This window comes from Columba livia, chromosome 1 (genome assembly GCF_036013475.1).
Source record: "Columba livia isolate bColLiv1 breed racing homer chromosome 1, bColLiv1.pat.W.v2, whole genome shotgun sequence".
Lineage (NCBI taxonomy): Eukaryota > Metazoa > Chordata > Aves > Columbiformes > Columbidae > Columba > Columba livia.
The window spans coordinates 103,766,851-103,785,008 of record NC_088602.1 but is presented as its reverse complement, the minus strand read 5'-3'; the positions used below and the strand labels follow the sequence as shown (position 1 = coordinate 103,785,008).

Below are 18,158 nucleotides of genomic sequence, written 5' to 3'. Positions count from 1 at the left end.
ATTTTTGTATGAAAGTTTTAAAGCTCACAAAGAGCCTCTGAAGCCATTGGCCAAGAATATAAGTAGCTTATCAATAATGTGGTTTTGTTTTTCTCTTGAATTAATGCTTTTCTCTCCAGCTTTCAGGCATCCAAATAATTCTAAAAGTTACTTGACGGAAAATGGACCGAATTGTGTCTACAAAAGTATGGAAAAAGTAATTAATGAAGTCAACAGAAGTTTTCACCTGAAATGGGGTGGACCATTTCTAGAAAGTGGATACTGACATCAGTGGCCAAGTTTATTTATTAAAATTTAAAATACTGTGAAGAAAAGACATTTCTCAGACTTTGGTTTTTAGTGTCTGGTGTAGGAGGAGATGGAAATAAAGTTACTTCAGTAACTCATCTGGTACAATGAGGGGAAACATAAGAGAGATTTTTTTTTCTTCCTGTTCGTTCTCTTCTTCTTTTTTTTTTTTTTTTTAATCCTGGTAAGTAGCATAATACTATCACATGACTTAGAATAAACAACTGATCTCTATTAAGGCAAAGCTTGCCATTTTTCTAGTAATGCTAATGAAAAGCTAAAAAGTGAATTTGCTGTTATGATGTACATTGAAAAAGTGTCTGCTCTGCTGCCAGTTAATTAGTCATCATGTTTAAAATACCCTGCAAAAATCCAGTGTCATGACAGGCCATGTACTACAAGTATTACATTCCTTGAAAATGGAGGAGAAATAAAGGATATGCAGAGGGATGCAAAGTCTTCAGACTGCTGTCTTAAATAAAAGAACATTGTTAAAGGGTCCAGCTGCATTTGGTAGGTATCATTATCGTACTGCAGTTCCACTGCATCTTATTTAGAACTGCAGAAAAATGTTGTTGTGCCTCATGATCAACGGCAGGATCAAGAGAGGTCTGTTTGCCCTGTTCATCCCTCCTTCAAATGCTGACTTTATGTACTAGATGATGATTATCTTATCCTGAACACCTGTGATGAAAGAAACTGCCTCTTCACACAGAAAGCAAGTTGGTTGCACTCTACAATGAAACAAAACAGGGATTGGGTTGAAATTCCCTCTTCAGGGGAGTGTGAGAGCTTTCCAAAGGGCACTTCTTTCTTGTCCCAAAGACAGTGTGTCTTCCGTATAAGCTATATGCTATACTCCCGTTAATTGTTCTGGTGAAGGATATGCATGCGTCCTGGTTTTGTCTGGGATAGAGTGAATTTTCTTCCTATCAGCTAGTATAGTGCCAAATTTTGGATTCAGTATGAGCATAAGGTTAATAACACATTGATGTTTAGTTGTTGGTAAGTAGTCAAGGACTTTTCAGCTTCTCATACAAGATGGAACCAAGTACACAAGAGGCTAGGAGATGACACAGCCAGGACAGCAGACCCCAGCTGACCAAAGGGATATTGCATACCATATGATGTCATTCTCGATATATAAAGCTGGAGGAAAAGAAGGAAGGGGGGACATTTGGGGTGATGTTATTTGTCTTTCCAAGTACCCATTACATGTGATGAAGCCCAGATTTCCTGGAGATGGCTGAACATGTGCGCGCTGATGGGAAGTACTGAATGAATCCCTTGTTTTGCTTTGCTTGCATGTGCAGCTTTTGCTTTACTTGTTAAACTGTCCTTATCTCAGCCCATGAGTTTTCTCACTTTCAGCCTTCTGATTCTCTCCCTCACCCCACTGGGATCAACTGGGGAGAGTGAGCAAGCAGCTGCATGGTGCTTAGTTACTGGCTGGAGCTAGACCATGACAGCATGGCAAAACACAGACAAGTAACAGTCCCAGTTTCCCTCCTTCTGCCGTGAACAGGTATGTTGAGGGATCTGCCTGGGGACCACCGAGCTGTATAAATCCATTGCTGCCTCTGGTGAGGCTGAAGAGGAGATTGAAAATTACTGGGTTTTATTCAATGCAGGAAAAACGTGGCGTTTCATAAGAGTAACCTGTCTAGCCCATCTTAAAGATCTATTTTATAAAGAAATTCTGTTTTAAGTGCCTAGTTCTCTAAGCAATTCCTTTAAATGTAGCTGTCAATATTGTAAATGCTAAAGTTTAGATAATCTATTCTTGCTCTGTGTGTGTTCTCGTCTGTTTTCTCCCATAAGTATCCTCTTCCTTCTCCTTCTCCTGTTCTTTTGTGTCTGACGAGTTGCCTTTAAAAGGGTACCCTGTGGAAAGTATCATGCAATCATAGCATCATAGAATAGTTAGGATTGGAAGGGCCCTTCAATAAGTGAGTTAAAGCATAGTTAGTTTAGCCAGTACAGGGTAACTCAGTGCTGTTTTTTCAAAGCAGCTATATCACAGCAGATAGAGTGATTAAGAACAGTCAAATGTCGGATTAGACATCATATGGGGAAAAAAAAATAAATTCTTAGTTTCTGACTCTGCCTTCCCCACAGGCTCTTGACTGCTGCAATCTGTAAATTGGTAGATGATCTGTATTGCTGCTTTAGGCTCTTTTAAATTTAATGGTATCAAGTTAGACAGAATTAGTTAGGATACATTTGTGTATGTATGAGGAAGTTATTAATAATATTGTAGCATTTGAATGTAACTGAATTCAGATTAAATGGATCTGTTACTGCTTTAAATATAACTACATTTGGTAACATGGCACAGGTATCACTAGTCAGTGGTAATTAATGGAATAGAAAAACTATTAATAATATGTTATTAGCAATTACCAGTGTTCTGTGTTGATTGTCTTCATTATCTCACTGTATCAAAAATGAAATAAAGTTAATTCAGATTGACCTTTCTTCTGTTTCTAGGCACAAAAGTCAGCAAGTTGGTTGAGTCTCTAGGGTTTTAAACAGTGAACATTGTGCTGACTGGGAGACTTCCAGTAGTTTAGTCACCTCCCCCTTTAATTTGTTTTAATAGAGAATTTGTTTAGAGACTTTTAGTTTTTTATGTGCTACATGTTATTACACACAAAATTGAATATAACAGTAGGAATTAAAATGCATGTGTCTTTTTCTTTCCTAATGTAATCATTCATTGTATTTTCATGTGTAAATGTATTGATACTTTTGTATGGGGTTAAAAGATACCACATTGGCCTATGTACAACAGTAGTAAAAAAAAAGTCTGGAGTAACATATTGTGTCAAGACCACCAAGCTTTTTGGTGTTACTGCCTATTGATTTCTCATCTGTGCCTGTATGTATTTTTTATTTGTTTTTAATAGTTTGCTTACTGTAATGATAGGGAAAGCAGAAGTTTTTTGCATAGTGATAGAACTATGAAGGTATTAATTTCAAAATGTTGTTGGCGTTGCTACTACTGTCACTGCTGACCACTGTTTATTTTCAAGACTCATTTTAGACATTACTTGAGCAAATGTAAGTGTACAAAAACATGATTGCAATATATTATATGAAGGTCAAAAAAGTCTTGGAGATATTTGACATAGTAGAATTTAGAAATACTGGAACAGTTTCCTTCTCTGTTTTTTCTTGTGATGATGTGTAAGTTGCTGCCCCCAGATGGTTTCCATGAGGGCAAAAAATATATACATACATCCAACATCCAGTGTTGTGGGATTCTATATCTTCCAGTGGCATGGAAACTCAGCAGCCTGGCAAAATGTAAAGTATGAAGGTGATACGTAGAATGTTCCTGAACACATGCCTTTAGTGGACTCAAACACAACACAAATATGGAAGGCAAAGCCAAATGAAAAAAACATACATATCTTTTACATACTTTTATATACTACTTTTTTATTATTATTTTTTTGACCTGGAAGTTACTATTGTCCATTGCCTACCTAATAAATAATTTAATAGAGTGACTCAATATGTAATCTGTAGGAGATTTATTACTACTATTTGTTGATTATCTGCCTATTAATTTTTTATTTTAAAAAATAGTTGATAATGGTTTTTGATAGCTCAGAATTTAATTTGTGGGGTTTCGTATGTGTGTTTTTGTCTCCCTACTACCATTAACTCATAACTTGCTTGGTCAAATCCTGGTTTTTGGAGATTTTTTTTTCATATTCAAAGTAATACATTCAACCCTTTTTCTTCTCTCACGCTTGGTGTTTCACCAAGTTTAAAGGAGATGCTTTCCATGTAATCTGTTCCTGTTTAACAGGTGAAATATAGGATTGAATTAAAAATGCAGTGGAAAAAAATGCATGAAACCTCCTGAGAACTACAAAAAAAAAAAAAAAGTATAAATCAGCTATAAGAGATTTTTATATAATTGCCTTTAAAACATGATTTAGTGCCAGAGTTAGGTTATGGTTGCACTCGGTGATCTTTAGGGTCTCTTCCAAACAAAATGATTCCATGACTCCAAGAAGAGAAGTGAGGTATATATTTATGCTGTAAGCATGAAGAAAAAATGTAATTAATCCATATTCCTTGTATTCTTTCACATGGGACAGAATGAGGCAAAGTTAATTTTCAGCTGTAAGTAAAATTTGTCTTCACAGACTTCTGTGAAGAATTTTCCAAAGTCTTCCAAAGAAGATTAATAACCTAGTTTTATGAAGCAGAAAGCTAATTTTTTTCATGCTTTCATAAACTCAAAGCTTTTGGAAAACCCCAAAGAAATCAAAACAACCAACAAAGATAATCTAATCTTACTAAAGCAAACTCATTCTTAAACTTTCTACTCCTTCTTTAAGCTTTTCAAAGCTGTTCTTTGTATACTGTTTTGTCTGAAGTTTGGCAAGTTGATTTATGTCAATTCGTGGATATTTTGGATTACAGTACAGACTTCTGCCTTTCTTCTTTTAAAAAAGGAAAAAAAATCCATTTGAAGTCATGTTTTCAGATGTATGCTTTTATCATTTGTACTTTTTTATCATTTGTACTCAATAAAGGAACTATTTCACAAGTATTTGAATAGACAAGATCTCAGCCTTATATTAGAATCATAGAATCATTTTGGTTCGAAAAGACCTTTAATGTCATCAAATCCAACCATTAACCTGGCACTTCCAACTCCATGCCTATACCATGTCTCTAAGAACAGTGGAACTTCTGTATTTGCAGATTAATTCACCATTCATTATTCTTGCCAACAGCTCATATTTTCTTCACTGCTATTTGATTGACTGATAGTGGCCAAAAGCATAACCTCTGTGATATTCTCATAATCACAATCCTTGATCAAAAGAAAACTACCTACATGTGAAATATGTATATCATTGCCTTTCCAGACATTAAAATATACTCAAAAGCTAAGAACTTGAAATTATTTAGAGAATTTTACCTGTGTGTAGTAGTAGTCTGTACATCTTTGGACACTGTTGTTTTCAAAGGTATTTTGTGGTAATTTTCACTAGTCTTTGTTTTTCTAGATATGAACAACAATGGCGACTTATACTTTAGCAGTACAGTCCCACACTTTCCCATAGTGTTTCCTGTATAAAACATCCAGTGTAGATATTTTTTTGTTTGGTTTGTTGTTTTGGTTTGGTTTGTGGGTGTTTTTGTTTGATTGGTTGGTTGATTTGTTTTGTTGTTTTGTTTTTTTTTTTTTCTCTTTGTAGAGATCCTCGTGAATAAGGTGGGCCAAGCTAGATATGTAGAATGCAAGATGTATTCCTTTGTTTTTTCCTACTTTGACCATCTTCTGTTCAATTTAAAAAACAAAGCAAAACAAAACAAACATGAAATGCATATGGGTACTTTCTAGCTTATATCTCAAAGAAACAACATGCTGAAGTGGATGTCAATTCAAGCAGTGAAAAGGAACAGAGAAAGGAAAAGAAATATTTTTCTTCAGAATGTCAGGAGGTACTTCCCCTCAAAAGCTCAGCTGAAGAAAATCTTTTAATAATGTTGTTATTGGTAATTACACTCATGTTAAAGTATGGCTTATGTAGGTAGAGGACAAGCTTTAATCTACTAGCTCACTTTAATTTCATAATATGAAGAACAAAGTTTTTAAACAGCAACAAGTACTACAACGTGTTGAGCTGATGAACGCACGATAGTAAAAAAATAGTTTCAGTTGCTAATAATTATTTCAAGTTTTAAGTTTGTTTTGTAGAAATAGTTAATTGCAATCCTAAGTTTTTTGAAAAGTAGTCAACTTAATGAATTTCATTGTAAGAGACAAGTATGGAATAGGCCCACCTATTACAAATTGCTATAATTCCATTAATTCAAAGAAGAGACAGCTGTATATAGTAATTGAGAATCTCAGAAGACTGTAAATAAGCATTGATCTTATTTTAAAAAATACTAACTTGGGTCATGAATTAAGCAGAGTGTTCAGGGTGTTGCTGTGACTTCTGGGTCACTGTCTGGAGAATGAAGAGATTTTGTAATGTGCCTGTATTTGTGGCTGTTTAACCTATGTTTTCCTGCTTTTCATCAATATATCCTCTTTACTCAGATGTACTTTTTTTTTTTTTTTGCAAGTCTTTTGCATACTTTATGCTCTTCCACCGACTTAGTCATATTATTTTAGTTCTCTATGTCGAGTTCTTCTGCTCTTTTCTCTGTCACACTCCTCTTTGTCAGAGGATCTGAATATCAAGGTATCTGTCTCATATGACAGATATCATATATGAATGAACATCTATGACAGTTGCAGATCAACTAACATCAAGGTGAAGTAGGTAGAGATGACCTAGTGAAGTAGATGTCATTTCATGCAGATACAAGCGTAAAAACCAGAAGTCTCCTTTATTATTAAACACTCTTGTTAGTCGATGCTCTATATGCTTTCACATGGCTGCTGTACAACCAAGAGGTCACATAATGCCAGATAAGAAAAGGTGAACCATTGATTAAAGGGAACTGTGGGAAGCTGGGCATTAAAGCAACTAATCCTGGGATACAGAAGTCATTGAGAATTTAAGCCATTTATACACTTATCTGTCCTATTGTTATCACAAGATTCAACCACACATCCATTGCTAATGGGCCCTAAAATTTTAAGGATGATAAATGGCTACAAAATTCAAAGGCCTGTAACAGAATCAGTTTAGTTAGTAGATGTGATTGCTCTATTGTTTTTACTTTAACACTTATAGACCACTAGTGGATAAATGACGTTAAGGTGAAAATGACTGCATGGGTCCATGTCAAACATTGGGGCAACCTCTGTCATACTATATGGAATAATTTTTGCTCATGGTGGTAGCAAGTAGGTGAATATTTTCCTAGTCATCATAAGCAATTTAGTCTTGTGAACAAGAAAAAGGAAGTACATAGAGTTCTAGTAACCCCTCTGCAATTTATTAATAAACTCTGTGATTTTCATTGCCTGAATTTTACTTAAGTAGCTGTTGCAGATTTGAGTTTTTAAGCTGCTACTGCTTCGAATTGTAGCTGTCTAAATGTCCACAGTTTGAACTACACTGAAGGATAAGTGGAGAAAAACTGCAGCATTTCCTCTTAATAATGAATGTATCATTAGGTTTCCATTGGGTTATAAAATTTCCTTAAACTTATGACATAGGTTTGTTTGTTTGTTTGATCTGATGCCTCCAGTAATGTACATATGGAATTTTTTCCTAGTTCTAACACATGAACATTTTTTACCCTCTGCAGTAAATGGATGCTTGCCAGAGGGCTATGCAGACATATACTTTTTCTGCTAGTTGAAGGGCTCCACACCTACTGTAACCATCATGATACAGCTGTAATCAGCCAAATCATGTCCTCTTTCTTCCATTCCCACCTGAGGACTGTTTAATTTTCTTTCTCTTTTTCTGTTCTATAAGCCCCTTAGCTTTGTTTCTTTTCCTTATACTGTTTATGTTGCTCTGCCTTTTATAACATCCTTTTGAGTTTTGTCTCATCCCAATAGCCTTGGTTTCTGACCCAAAGTACAAGACGAGTCAGTTTGACAATGCAGTTAGTATTTAGAGTCACAATAATAAAGTCTTTGTCAGTGGGGGCAGCTGGAACTTTAGGTTCTCTTGATGATACTTTGGGCTTGTGAGAGAAAATTATTTTAGGGAACTGCGCTGACAAAGTATCCACCCAAAATGTTTCAGTACCTTATATCTGACAGTTTAGAACATCAGTACCTTAAAGCCCAGTCAATTTCTGCTTCTCTCTGCAGGAGGCTTATATCCATATCACTCAAATAACAGACACACACAACTTTGAGTCATTAAATACCAATATCCTTTTCAAACAATGCATTTAAACACTCTGAGATATTTCCAAAATACCTCTGTTCTTACGGAGCAGGAAGCCTAAGCTGCATCTGGTAGAGTATCTGCTGTTGCGATGGAAACTTGGATGTGCCTCAGAAGGAATTCTAGCTCTGGCAGTTGACATTGCCACTGTTATAGAACACAGCTCTTAGTAGACCAAAACATGAGTCAGAATTTTTGGCCAATTCACTCTGAATACTGAAGGAAGACAAAAAAACCACACCCGTATATGACAATTTTACTTAGCTTTCTTCTTCAGAGAATGGGATGACAGCTAAGCGGGTTTTGCATATTTTTTTCCCCTCCAAGCTCCTTCCAGAAAATTCTAAATCATAAGACTGAGTAACATGAACACAACACAATGCTCAAATACATGGACAGAAATGAAAGAGAATATTTAAATGTGTAAATTAAATATCCAGTGCCTCCTTATCTGATTAATGTATTCTTGACCCTCAGAGCTTGATGGATTGTTTAGACCTTCTCCCTGTTTCCAAAGGACAGGTCTTTCAAAAACAGAGAAAGACAATTTTACCAATTTGGAAAACCTGTCTTAGGTGACTTTTTATGATGTTTTCAAGAACATAATAAATAAATATCCCAAGTAGCACCTTAATGGAGGAGTAACATAAGGTACAGCAATGAAAATGTGTTCTTTAAAATACTGGATGGTTTTAAATTACAGGTACAAGTAAGAATGTTGATCAGCTCTTATACAGCTTAAAAGCAGCAAGAGTGATCCATATTCGATTGATGCATTCTTGCTTTGCATGAAGTTTTAACAACTTTATTTGATTTATACAGCCAGATTCTTGAATGGGGTAATAAATAATACTTGCATCTTCATTATAAGGAATAAATTTTGTGTTTGTTTTCCTTGCAAGTCCATGAATTAGCTAGGTAGCTAAGGGTCATTCTATTCCAGAATTTACTTTTCTAAGAATAATTTCTGATTTGTTAATTACTTTTATATCTTCCTTTTCAGGTTTACATTTTCTCTAGAAAATTGGACTATAGAATTCTTGGATTGAAGTTCCTCTTATTCTTTGTTCTTAGGTGTTTTGTGTCCCCTTGAACAGAAAAGAAAAAAAAAAGGAATAGATATTAATAAATCTAAAGAGAATGAGAAAATGTAGCCATCTTTTTTTTTGAGATTCTGCCATATCTGATAAACACGAGACTGTTGTAAATCAGCAATCAGCTCATAGAGTCTGAGAATGGAAACAAGAAAATGAATGTTTCCTCAGTGCTCTCTGTGGGATCCTCATTTGGCAGATCAGGGGTCAAATGCATTTACAAAACAGTAGGAAAGAAATCTTGCATTGTCACTGTGTGTTCCTGAGGAGTACTCAGCTTTACATACTCATTTACTGCCCACCCGGAAACTCTAATGAAAAAAAAATAATCATTTCAAATAATTTTGTCTTTGAGCCTAATTAAAGTTTGCAGTGAAATGTAGGAAAGAAGACGATGTTCCCTAGTCGCTCCTGCCTGACATATCAACATCCAGCAGCAGAGAAAATAACAGGTTTCAGGAGAGCCCAAGCTAATGAAAGCTGTAGGTAGTGCAGAAGCAACATTTTGAACTGGGAGTATGGGGATTGAAGGCTAAGGTAAACAAGTTAGCGGTCTGTTAGGTTAAAGCATCCTTTATTCTGTAACTGGAATGGTCACAGGCTCATTTTAATTAAAAGCTGCAAAAAGTTTACCACTTCTGCTTTAAAGCATGCTCAGATATATTATGAATACATGGCTCTTGTGGTGCTTGAGTTCCAGCTTGGCATTTGCCTGTGGTGCTACATCATGACCTGTTCACCCCTGAGAGCTGTCATAATAGTATCAGTCCGTAAGCTGATTGTCTAGTTTTACAGGTAAATACATAGAGCTCTTATTGAATTTTTACTTTTGGGGAATTTGTTCTCAAATACCCAGTAGGACAGTAATGTTAGCAGGAGTTTGACAAGAGAGATAAACCTTTAGTACTAGAGTAAGGCAAATGGTTTCTAAATATTATAATTAATGGCTGAGAAAGAAGTAAAATTATCACGAACAGCTATAAAATAGAAACAAAATAAAGTGATTTTTCTATATTTTGCTTGGGATGACAATAATGACTTAAAAGCAATGTCATGTACATTGACTTTTTTGTTGTTTAGACTTTCATTTCTGTTTTTGTTGCATTACAGAAACTCAACTTACTGCATGAAAGTGTCCATTGCACTGACGGTGGGTGAAAATGACACTGGACTCTGCTACAATTCAAAGATGAAATATTTTGAGAAGGCTGAACTTAGCAAAAGCAAGGAAATCTCATGTCCTGAAATTGAAGATTTTTTATTTCCATTTAGGGAGCCTGAAATTCTGTGGTATAAGGTAAGGAATGCAAAAGATTTTCAGCTTCAGTAAGATATTATGCAATGTTCTGATGATTTTCATGACCCAACTATGATATGAAGTTTGAATTATTTTAAGATTTGTTAGGAACAGACAACAAAATCAAGGACAGGAAAGAATGAACTGAGAGATATTCGAATACTTCCTTTGGTAGAATTTAGAGATTATGTTTTCTTAACATCTCTTTATAGATGTTAAAAAGAATTGGCAGCTCTCTGCTAACAAGAGAGCTAAAAAAGAAAAGTGTTACCAGTCTGGGCTGGTTTGATATACTAAGGTAAAGCCATGTAAGCTGTTTATACAGCAATTGCTTGTGCTATACCAGACTGAAGAGTGTGTTTCTAATAACTCAGATGTAATTTAAAAAAAAAAAATATATAAATACAGTACTTATGCATGCTATTATCTGAATTAATGGCTTGATTTTGCAGCATGAAATTCAGCAAAGACTTCCAAAACTTCGGTCTTGTCATACTAGCTTTTACTTGCAAATATCAGTGATTTCTTAGTTTTTATCAAGATCTTTAGTCATTATTGTTGGCTGATTTCTAGGTAATTTCTTTGGAGGCAAGTTCTTTCAGATAGTGCTTCCTGTGGGTGGCTCACTAGAGCTTCCATGAAAAGCAACTTGAATTCTGGGATTCTTACCATTTAGAGAAAATACTCAGTACCCCAGTACTGTAATGCCCACAATGTAAAGTCCTCAACAGTTTGGTAAATCTGAACTTTAGATTCTGCATATTTTGTAGATGTAGATCTGTAGATGTCAGTGTATATAGGAAGCCCTAGTTTAACTATGTGTTGGTATGCATTTTAATTATTTTAAAAAATCTAATAATTTCACTAATTACATAAATGCATTTAAATATGGTACAGAAGTCGTTGCTACCTAAGAAGTAAAAACGTGGCCTAGAAGGATTCTGTCTGAATTAGCTGAAAGCATGTCTAAGATGGGATATATATAACCAATTATTTGCTTGTAGTTGTCTTGGATGTTGGATTTATAATACAAAATATACCTGTACTTTTATCTAATTTAAAACTATGGCTGGCTTCTTAAACAAGAACTCAAAAGACTGGCTTTTTAAGACTCATTAACAGTATTTGTGTGAATAAGCTGAAACAAACCCTGATACTTTAACATTTAAAAAAAGCCCTTACTGTATAAACAAAGATAATCAGGTAAAATAATTTGCGACAGCCCATCAAAAGACCTTTTGTTATGAAAAGTACCAATACCATTTTCCAATATCTTATAAATATAATGGTTTGCAATTAAAAAAACAACAAAACAAAACAAAAAATACCACCACCAATGGAAAACATAAAACCACTAAAAATATTGGAATAATCAATTTCATATGTTACCTAGGTTCTTTGGGTGAAAATAATTTAATTAATTTAGGGAGCAAAAAAACAGGCATGCAAAAATATATATTGTCTATCATAGCATAAAAAATAATATTTTGGTAGTAAAAACTAAAATTTTGACTTTTTTGTAGATACAAAAATCACTTGTTGCTAAGAGTTCAGAGAACTTTGATTCTAAAATATTTTCAGAAAGAGATATATAACATATCCTCATTTCTTCTCATTCTTATCTTATGTTTCTCTACATTTTTTATTCATCGATTTCTTAAAAAAACTACAAGATCTATCTACTGAGTCATGGATCACAGATGTAATGACCAATAAGTAAATGAAATAGGACCCTCTCAGCAAACTAATGTCAAAAAAACTCACCAAAGTAATCAACTCCTTTTTCTCATCAGAGAGCAGATATTAAGTCAGCTGATAAAATTCTGTAGTCTCTTTTCCTTTTTAGGCAACACTTAACTGAACTGAATTTTCAAATATTTAGTATGTGGAAAGCTCATAACTACTCTGAGCTCTTGCCTAGTCTCCTTAGGTTTGAGATGCATTGTCAACAGTGATGAAGTGTAAGAACATGGTCACTGAAGTGTTCTATTATCTTTAAACAGGAATGCAAGTCAAAGACGTGGCGATCAAGTATTGTATTTAAAAAGGACACACTTGTCATTCGGGAAGTTAGAGAGGATGACATTGGAAATTACACTTGTGAGTTAAAATATGGATTCTTTGTTGTCAGAAGAACTACAGAATTAACAGTAACAGGTAATTACAGTCTCTTGCTATCTCTTATCTTTAGAAAAAACATAGGATATTGTGATTTCAGCTGTGCATATTTGAGTAATCATAGCTACACAAACAGCTTTTTCACAAAACTTTGCTGTATGCCTAGACATGAACAGTTGACACACCAAGCTGTCCTGAATACTTCACAGTAGTATGTGTAACATTTTGAACAAGTTTGAGTTCTGGTCTGTTGCAAAAGCTTGTGGGTACATCTTGGTTTTGAATGAAAAATGTGGACAAGGCACAGGTAACTTCAGCAAGAAGTAACAAAAGATCATTAAGGCTGTCATACGTCTTCATGTGGTTAAATGCCTTGGAACATAAGAATAGCTGTAGCTATAACCCAATAGCAGTTCCTCTAATTACCTTTGCACGTGAAAATATGTCCATTAAGAAGAGGCTTTTAAATAATCTGCATTTAAAACTGCCATATTAATACATGAAATCGATCATAGATGAAAACAATGTCCACAGTGACAGAACTGTATGAATAATGGTCCATTAAATTTTCAATTCCTCACCAGACCTCTGTCCTCTGGTTTACAAACATGTAAAGAATATAGCTGAACATCATACCTATGGTGGAAAATTAGCCTCTACAATTATAGGATGACATTGGAAGACAGGGGTACATCACAACCTATGTAATGCAATGTAGTTCCACTGTATATTCCCTGAAAGAAAGCAGAAACAGGATTTTTCACTGGAGGTGAATTAGATTCATATGGTACACAAAGATGCTTCCACTCTTACTGAAACTTCTAGGTACCAAATAAAGCAAGAAACAAATCTTAGAGAAGGAGTTCTGTGGGTTTTTCTTGTTCCTTTTTAGCATTTAATATATCAATTTATTGCACACTGACTACTAGTAACAGTACTGGTGTCTTAGGTTGAATTGTAACAGTTTCCTTTTATGGTGCAAAGTTTGCTTTCTGTTTGGATGGTTCCCATTTGCCCTCCACATTATCAGAAATTGTAGACAATTATGGTTTGTAATTTTCTTCTAGTAGTTTAGTCTGGAAATCCTATTGTTTATGTTGTTTGGAGAGAATTCAAGTAATCAATCATAGTTGTTTAAGCTCAATATCCAGGATATCTTAATAATTTTCCTTTTGTATGGAATAGATTTATTTGGTCAGTACAGACAGGCAACTACTGTCTAGTGATTAACCTCTCAGTAAACATCTATATACTCTGTTTGATTGACTCTCACATAAAGAAAGCAGAGATAGTGTCTTCAAGAATTTGATATGCACCAGAAGGAAGTTGTCAATTATCTTTTTCAATATATGAAATAAGGGTTCAGAGAGTGCATCTGCCCTCAGCCCTCAGGTGATCCCTTCTGTCCCTGTCGCTGGTGGCTCCACGGCAGAGCAGCATTCCGAACAGACTTAGGCTGACAGAAAGGAGAAAGAAAAAAGCATTGGCTCCAGATGTATGTTACTATTTCTATTAATAGTTAAAAAAATATAATTCATCACTTGTAGTGTAGGTAGGAGTTCAGTATTTAACATTAAACTGGACAGAGACAGAAAAACTCTTGGCTGATTTTGATGTGCTAAAAATGAATTACTGCACAAGGAGAGGGTTATACATTTTCCACCTGTGCAAATCCTGGCTCTTACCCTGCTGGAGGACTTCAACCACCCCAACATAGGCTGGAAAAGGAGCATGGCGAGCTGTAGGTGATACAGGAGGTTCCTAGAGTATGTTGAAGATAACTTCTTAAGCCAGGTAATAGACAGCCCTGCCAAAGGGGATACGATACTGGACCTTATGGTCACGAATGCAAGTGAGCTAATTGTTGATGTCAAGATTGGAGGCAGTTTGGGCTGCAGTGATAATAGACTGGTGCAGTTCACAGTCTTGAGGGATGTGGGTCAGGGGAAGAGTAAAGTCATGACCCTGAGTTTTAAGAAAGCCAACTTCCAGCTCTTCAAGGAGTTAGTCAATAGGACCCGCTGCCCTTTGGGATAAGGGAGCAGAACAGAGCTGGCAGACCTTTAAGGACATATTCCATAGAGCCCAAGAGCTTTCAGTCCCTGAGTGTAATAAATCAGGAAAGGAAGGCAAGAGACCAGCATGGATGAGTCAGGACCTGATGGTTGAACTTAAGGGGAAGAACTAAATGCACAGGCAGTGGAACCAGGGATAGGTATCATGGGAAGAGTATAGGGATACTGCCCAGTTGTGCAGCGAATGGCATGAGGAAGGCCAGGGCATGGCTGGAGCTGAACTTTTGTCGAGTTGCAAGGAATAATAGGAAGGGCTTCTACAGGTATGTCAGCCAGAAAAGAAAGGTCGAAGAAAGGGTGCCCCCTGATGAACATGATTGGTAAACTGATAACAGCAGAAGAGGAGAAGGCTGAGGTACTCAACGTTTTTTTTGCCTTGGTTTTCACTGGCAAGCTTTCTTCCCAGACCACTCAAGTGGATGGACTGCAGGACAACAACTGGGGGACAAAAGCCTCTCCCACTGTAAGAGAAACATAGAATCATAGAATTGTAGAATGTTCTGAGTTGGAAGAGACCCAGAAAGATCAACAAGCCCAACTCTGTCCCTACATAGGACAACCCAACAGTTCACACGATGTGTCTGAGAGTGTTGTCCAAATGCTTCTTGAATACTCTTGGCTTGGAGTCATGACTACCTCTCTGGGGAGACTGTTCCAGTACTCCACCACCCTCTGAGTGATGAACCTTTCCCTAATATCCAATATAAACCTCCCCTGACACATCCTTCAGGTTCATGACCACCTGAGGAACCGGAATATACGTAAGCCTATGGGACCTGACAAGATGCATTCCAGAGTCCTGAGGGAATTCGCTGATGTAGTTGCCAAACCATTCTCCATGATATTTAAAAAGGCATGGCAGTCAAGTGGAGTCCCCAGTGACTGGAAAAAGAGGAATATTGCATCCATTTTTAAAAAGGGTAGAAAGGAAGGTCCTCAAAACTACTGAACTATCAGCCTCACCTCTGGGAATATCATGGAACAGATCTTCCTAGAATCTATTCCAAGGTATGTGGAGGACAGGAAGGTGATTTGGGACAGCCATCATGGCTTCACTAAGGGCAAGTACTGCCTGACCAACCTAGTGGCCTTCTATGATGGAGTGACTACATCAGTGGACAAGGGAACGGCTACAGATGTCATCTCTCTGGACTTCTGTAAGGCCTTTGACATAGTCCTCCCCAACATCCTTCTCTCTAAATTGGAAATATACGTATTTGATGGATGGACTGTTTGGTGGATGAGGAATTGGCTGGATGGTCACACCTGGAGAGCAGTGGTCAACAACTTAATGTCCAAATGGAGTTCAGTGATAAGAGGTGTCCCTCAGGAGTCTGTATAGGGACCAGTACTCTTCAATATTTTCATCAATGACATAGTGGGACTGAGTGCACTCTCAGAAAGTTTTCAGATGAGACCAAGCTGAGGAGTGCAGTTGACAAACCTGAGGGGTGGGATGCCATCCAGAGGGACCTGGACAAGCTCAAGAAGGAACTATGTGAATGGTCAAGGGCAAGGTCCTGCCTCTGGGTTGGAGCAACCCCCAGCACCAATACAGGCTGGGGGGTGAAGGGATTCAGAGCAGCCCTTTGGAAAAGGACTTGGAAACACTGGTGGACAAAAAGCTAAACAAGACCCACCAGTGTGTGCTCACAGCCCAGAAAGCCAACTGTATGCTGGTTTACATCAAAAGAAGCATAGTCATCAGGTCAAGGGAGGTGATTCTGGCCTTCTACTCTATTTTCATGAGACCCCACCTGGAGTCCTGCATCCAACTCTGGAGTCCTCAGTACAGGAAAGACATGGGCCTGTTGGAGAGGGACCAGAAGAGGCCACAAAGATGATCAGAGCACTGGAGCACCTCTAGTGTAAGGACAGGCTGAGAGAGTTGCAGTTGTTCAGTCTGGAGAAGAGAAGGCTCTGGGGAGACCTTATTGCAGCCTTTCAGTACTTAAAAGGCTTCTATAAGAAAGTTTGGGACAGACTTTTTAGAAGGGCCTGCTCTGATAGGACAAGGGGTATTGGTTTTAACCTAAAAGACTGTATATTTAGACTCTATAGAAGGAAGAAATTTTTTACAATTAGGGTGGTGAAACACTGGCACAGGTTGCCCAGAGAGGTGGTAGATGCCCCATCCGTGGAAACATTCAAGGTCAGGTTGGATGGGGCTTTGAGCAACCTGATCTAGTTGAAAAAGTCCCTATTTATTTCAGGGGGGCAGGTGACCCTTAAAGATCCCTTCAAAACAAACTATTCTATGATTCTAGGATCCTGTGTAAGAACAACCTCCAAATCAGTAAACTGCTTGGGTAGTACTGTAGGTCTTACTATCTGTATATTATGTGACTAAACGGAACAAACAGATTTACTCATAATACGACTGATTTTGTGCTACACTGTACTTTCAATCAATGCTTTAGAGAAAAAGATTCAAGATTTAGGTGCCTGTCTTAGGCTTTTTCTGTGAGCTGAGAAATAGTTTGAGTTGCCAAGACGTACGTTATGGAATATACAGAATAAACGAAGAATAGAATAGTGTGTTTGCTTGTTTAGAAAAAGGAATTAAACTACAATTCAGGAACTGAAAAATAAATGTTCCAAATGTGAAAGTTTAAGTAGAAAATTAAATTGATAGTTGATGGCTTTACTGCATTAATGAAAACATAATTAATTGAAACAAAAGAAATTATGTATCTTTGTGATGGACAGTCTCCAGCATGTCTCCACGCAGTATCAATAAATGATGACATTTCTGTGAACCGTTGCTTAGAACAAATTCCATCAATAAATTCCAGTTCCACAAGGAGTGAAAAAAACTATTTTGAAGACATTTGATATTTCTCTGCTAGACATACTTTTTATTTTGAATAAAAGAAATTTAAAAATATGAGTAGGAAATATGAGTTTGCCTGAGACTTTCTAGAACATATGGGAACTCATAATATGTTTATCAACTTGTTACATGTTTATCAAAATGTCATTTATGAAAAAAACTCTCTCTATATTCATTAACATTAGCTTGTGGGCAATGGTGGGTATGCCACCATCATACACCCATCATTAGAAAAGACAGTCACTTATTTTCTTCCATTTTCTGTGTTCAGTAGGATTGGAACTTGGCCTTTCTACATTTCTTTCCCGTAATATGCTACCTTTCCTCTAGAAACAGACCCCCCCCGCACAACTGCTGTGATAAATCCATGAGCCAGATGTTATATATATATATATTACACATTTGTAGTATTTCACAGAAGCTGAAGATCCACCTTTATGCATCATTACCATTGCCTAGTAAGAAATGAAATGGTTAATTATTATGCTAAGAAATCATAGATGTCTGGTTGTTGACATAACAGAATTCAGTGTATTAAGCAGAGACCAGAACTGAATTAAAGTCGTATTTTTTGTGCTTCCTACTACCTAGTAGAGGCAAGGAGAAACAGGAAAA

At 36.5% G+C, this 18,158-nt stretch overlaps 1 protein-coding gene across 3 annotated transcripts in view; it reads left to right on the top strand.

Annotated features, from left to right (window-relative positions):
- Positions 1-18,158, top strand: part of IL1RAPL1 (interleukin 1 receptor accessory protein like 1) — a 742,036-nt gene that overhangs the window by 439,945 nt on the left and 283,933 nt on the right. For all 3 annotated transcript variants that reach the window (XM_005511971.3, XM_065070738.1, XM_065070734.1), the window contains 2 exons: positions 10,331-10,517; positions 12,521-12,674. In XM_005511971.3, the coding sequence (XP_005512028.1) occupies positions 10,331-10,517; positions 12,521-12,674 (341 nt within the window). The remainder of the gene's footprint in view (positions 1-10,330; positions 10,518-12,520; positions 12,675-18,158) is intronic.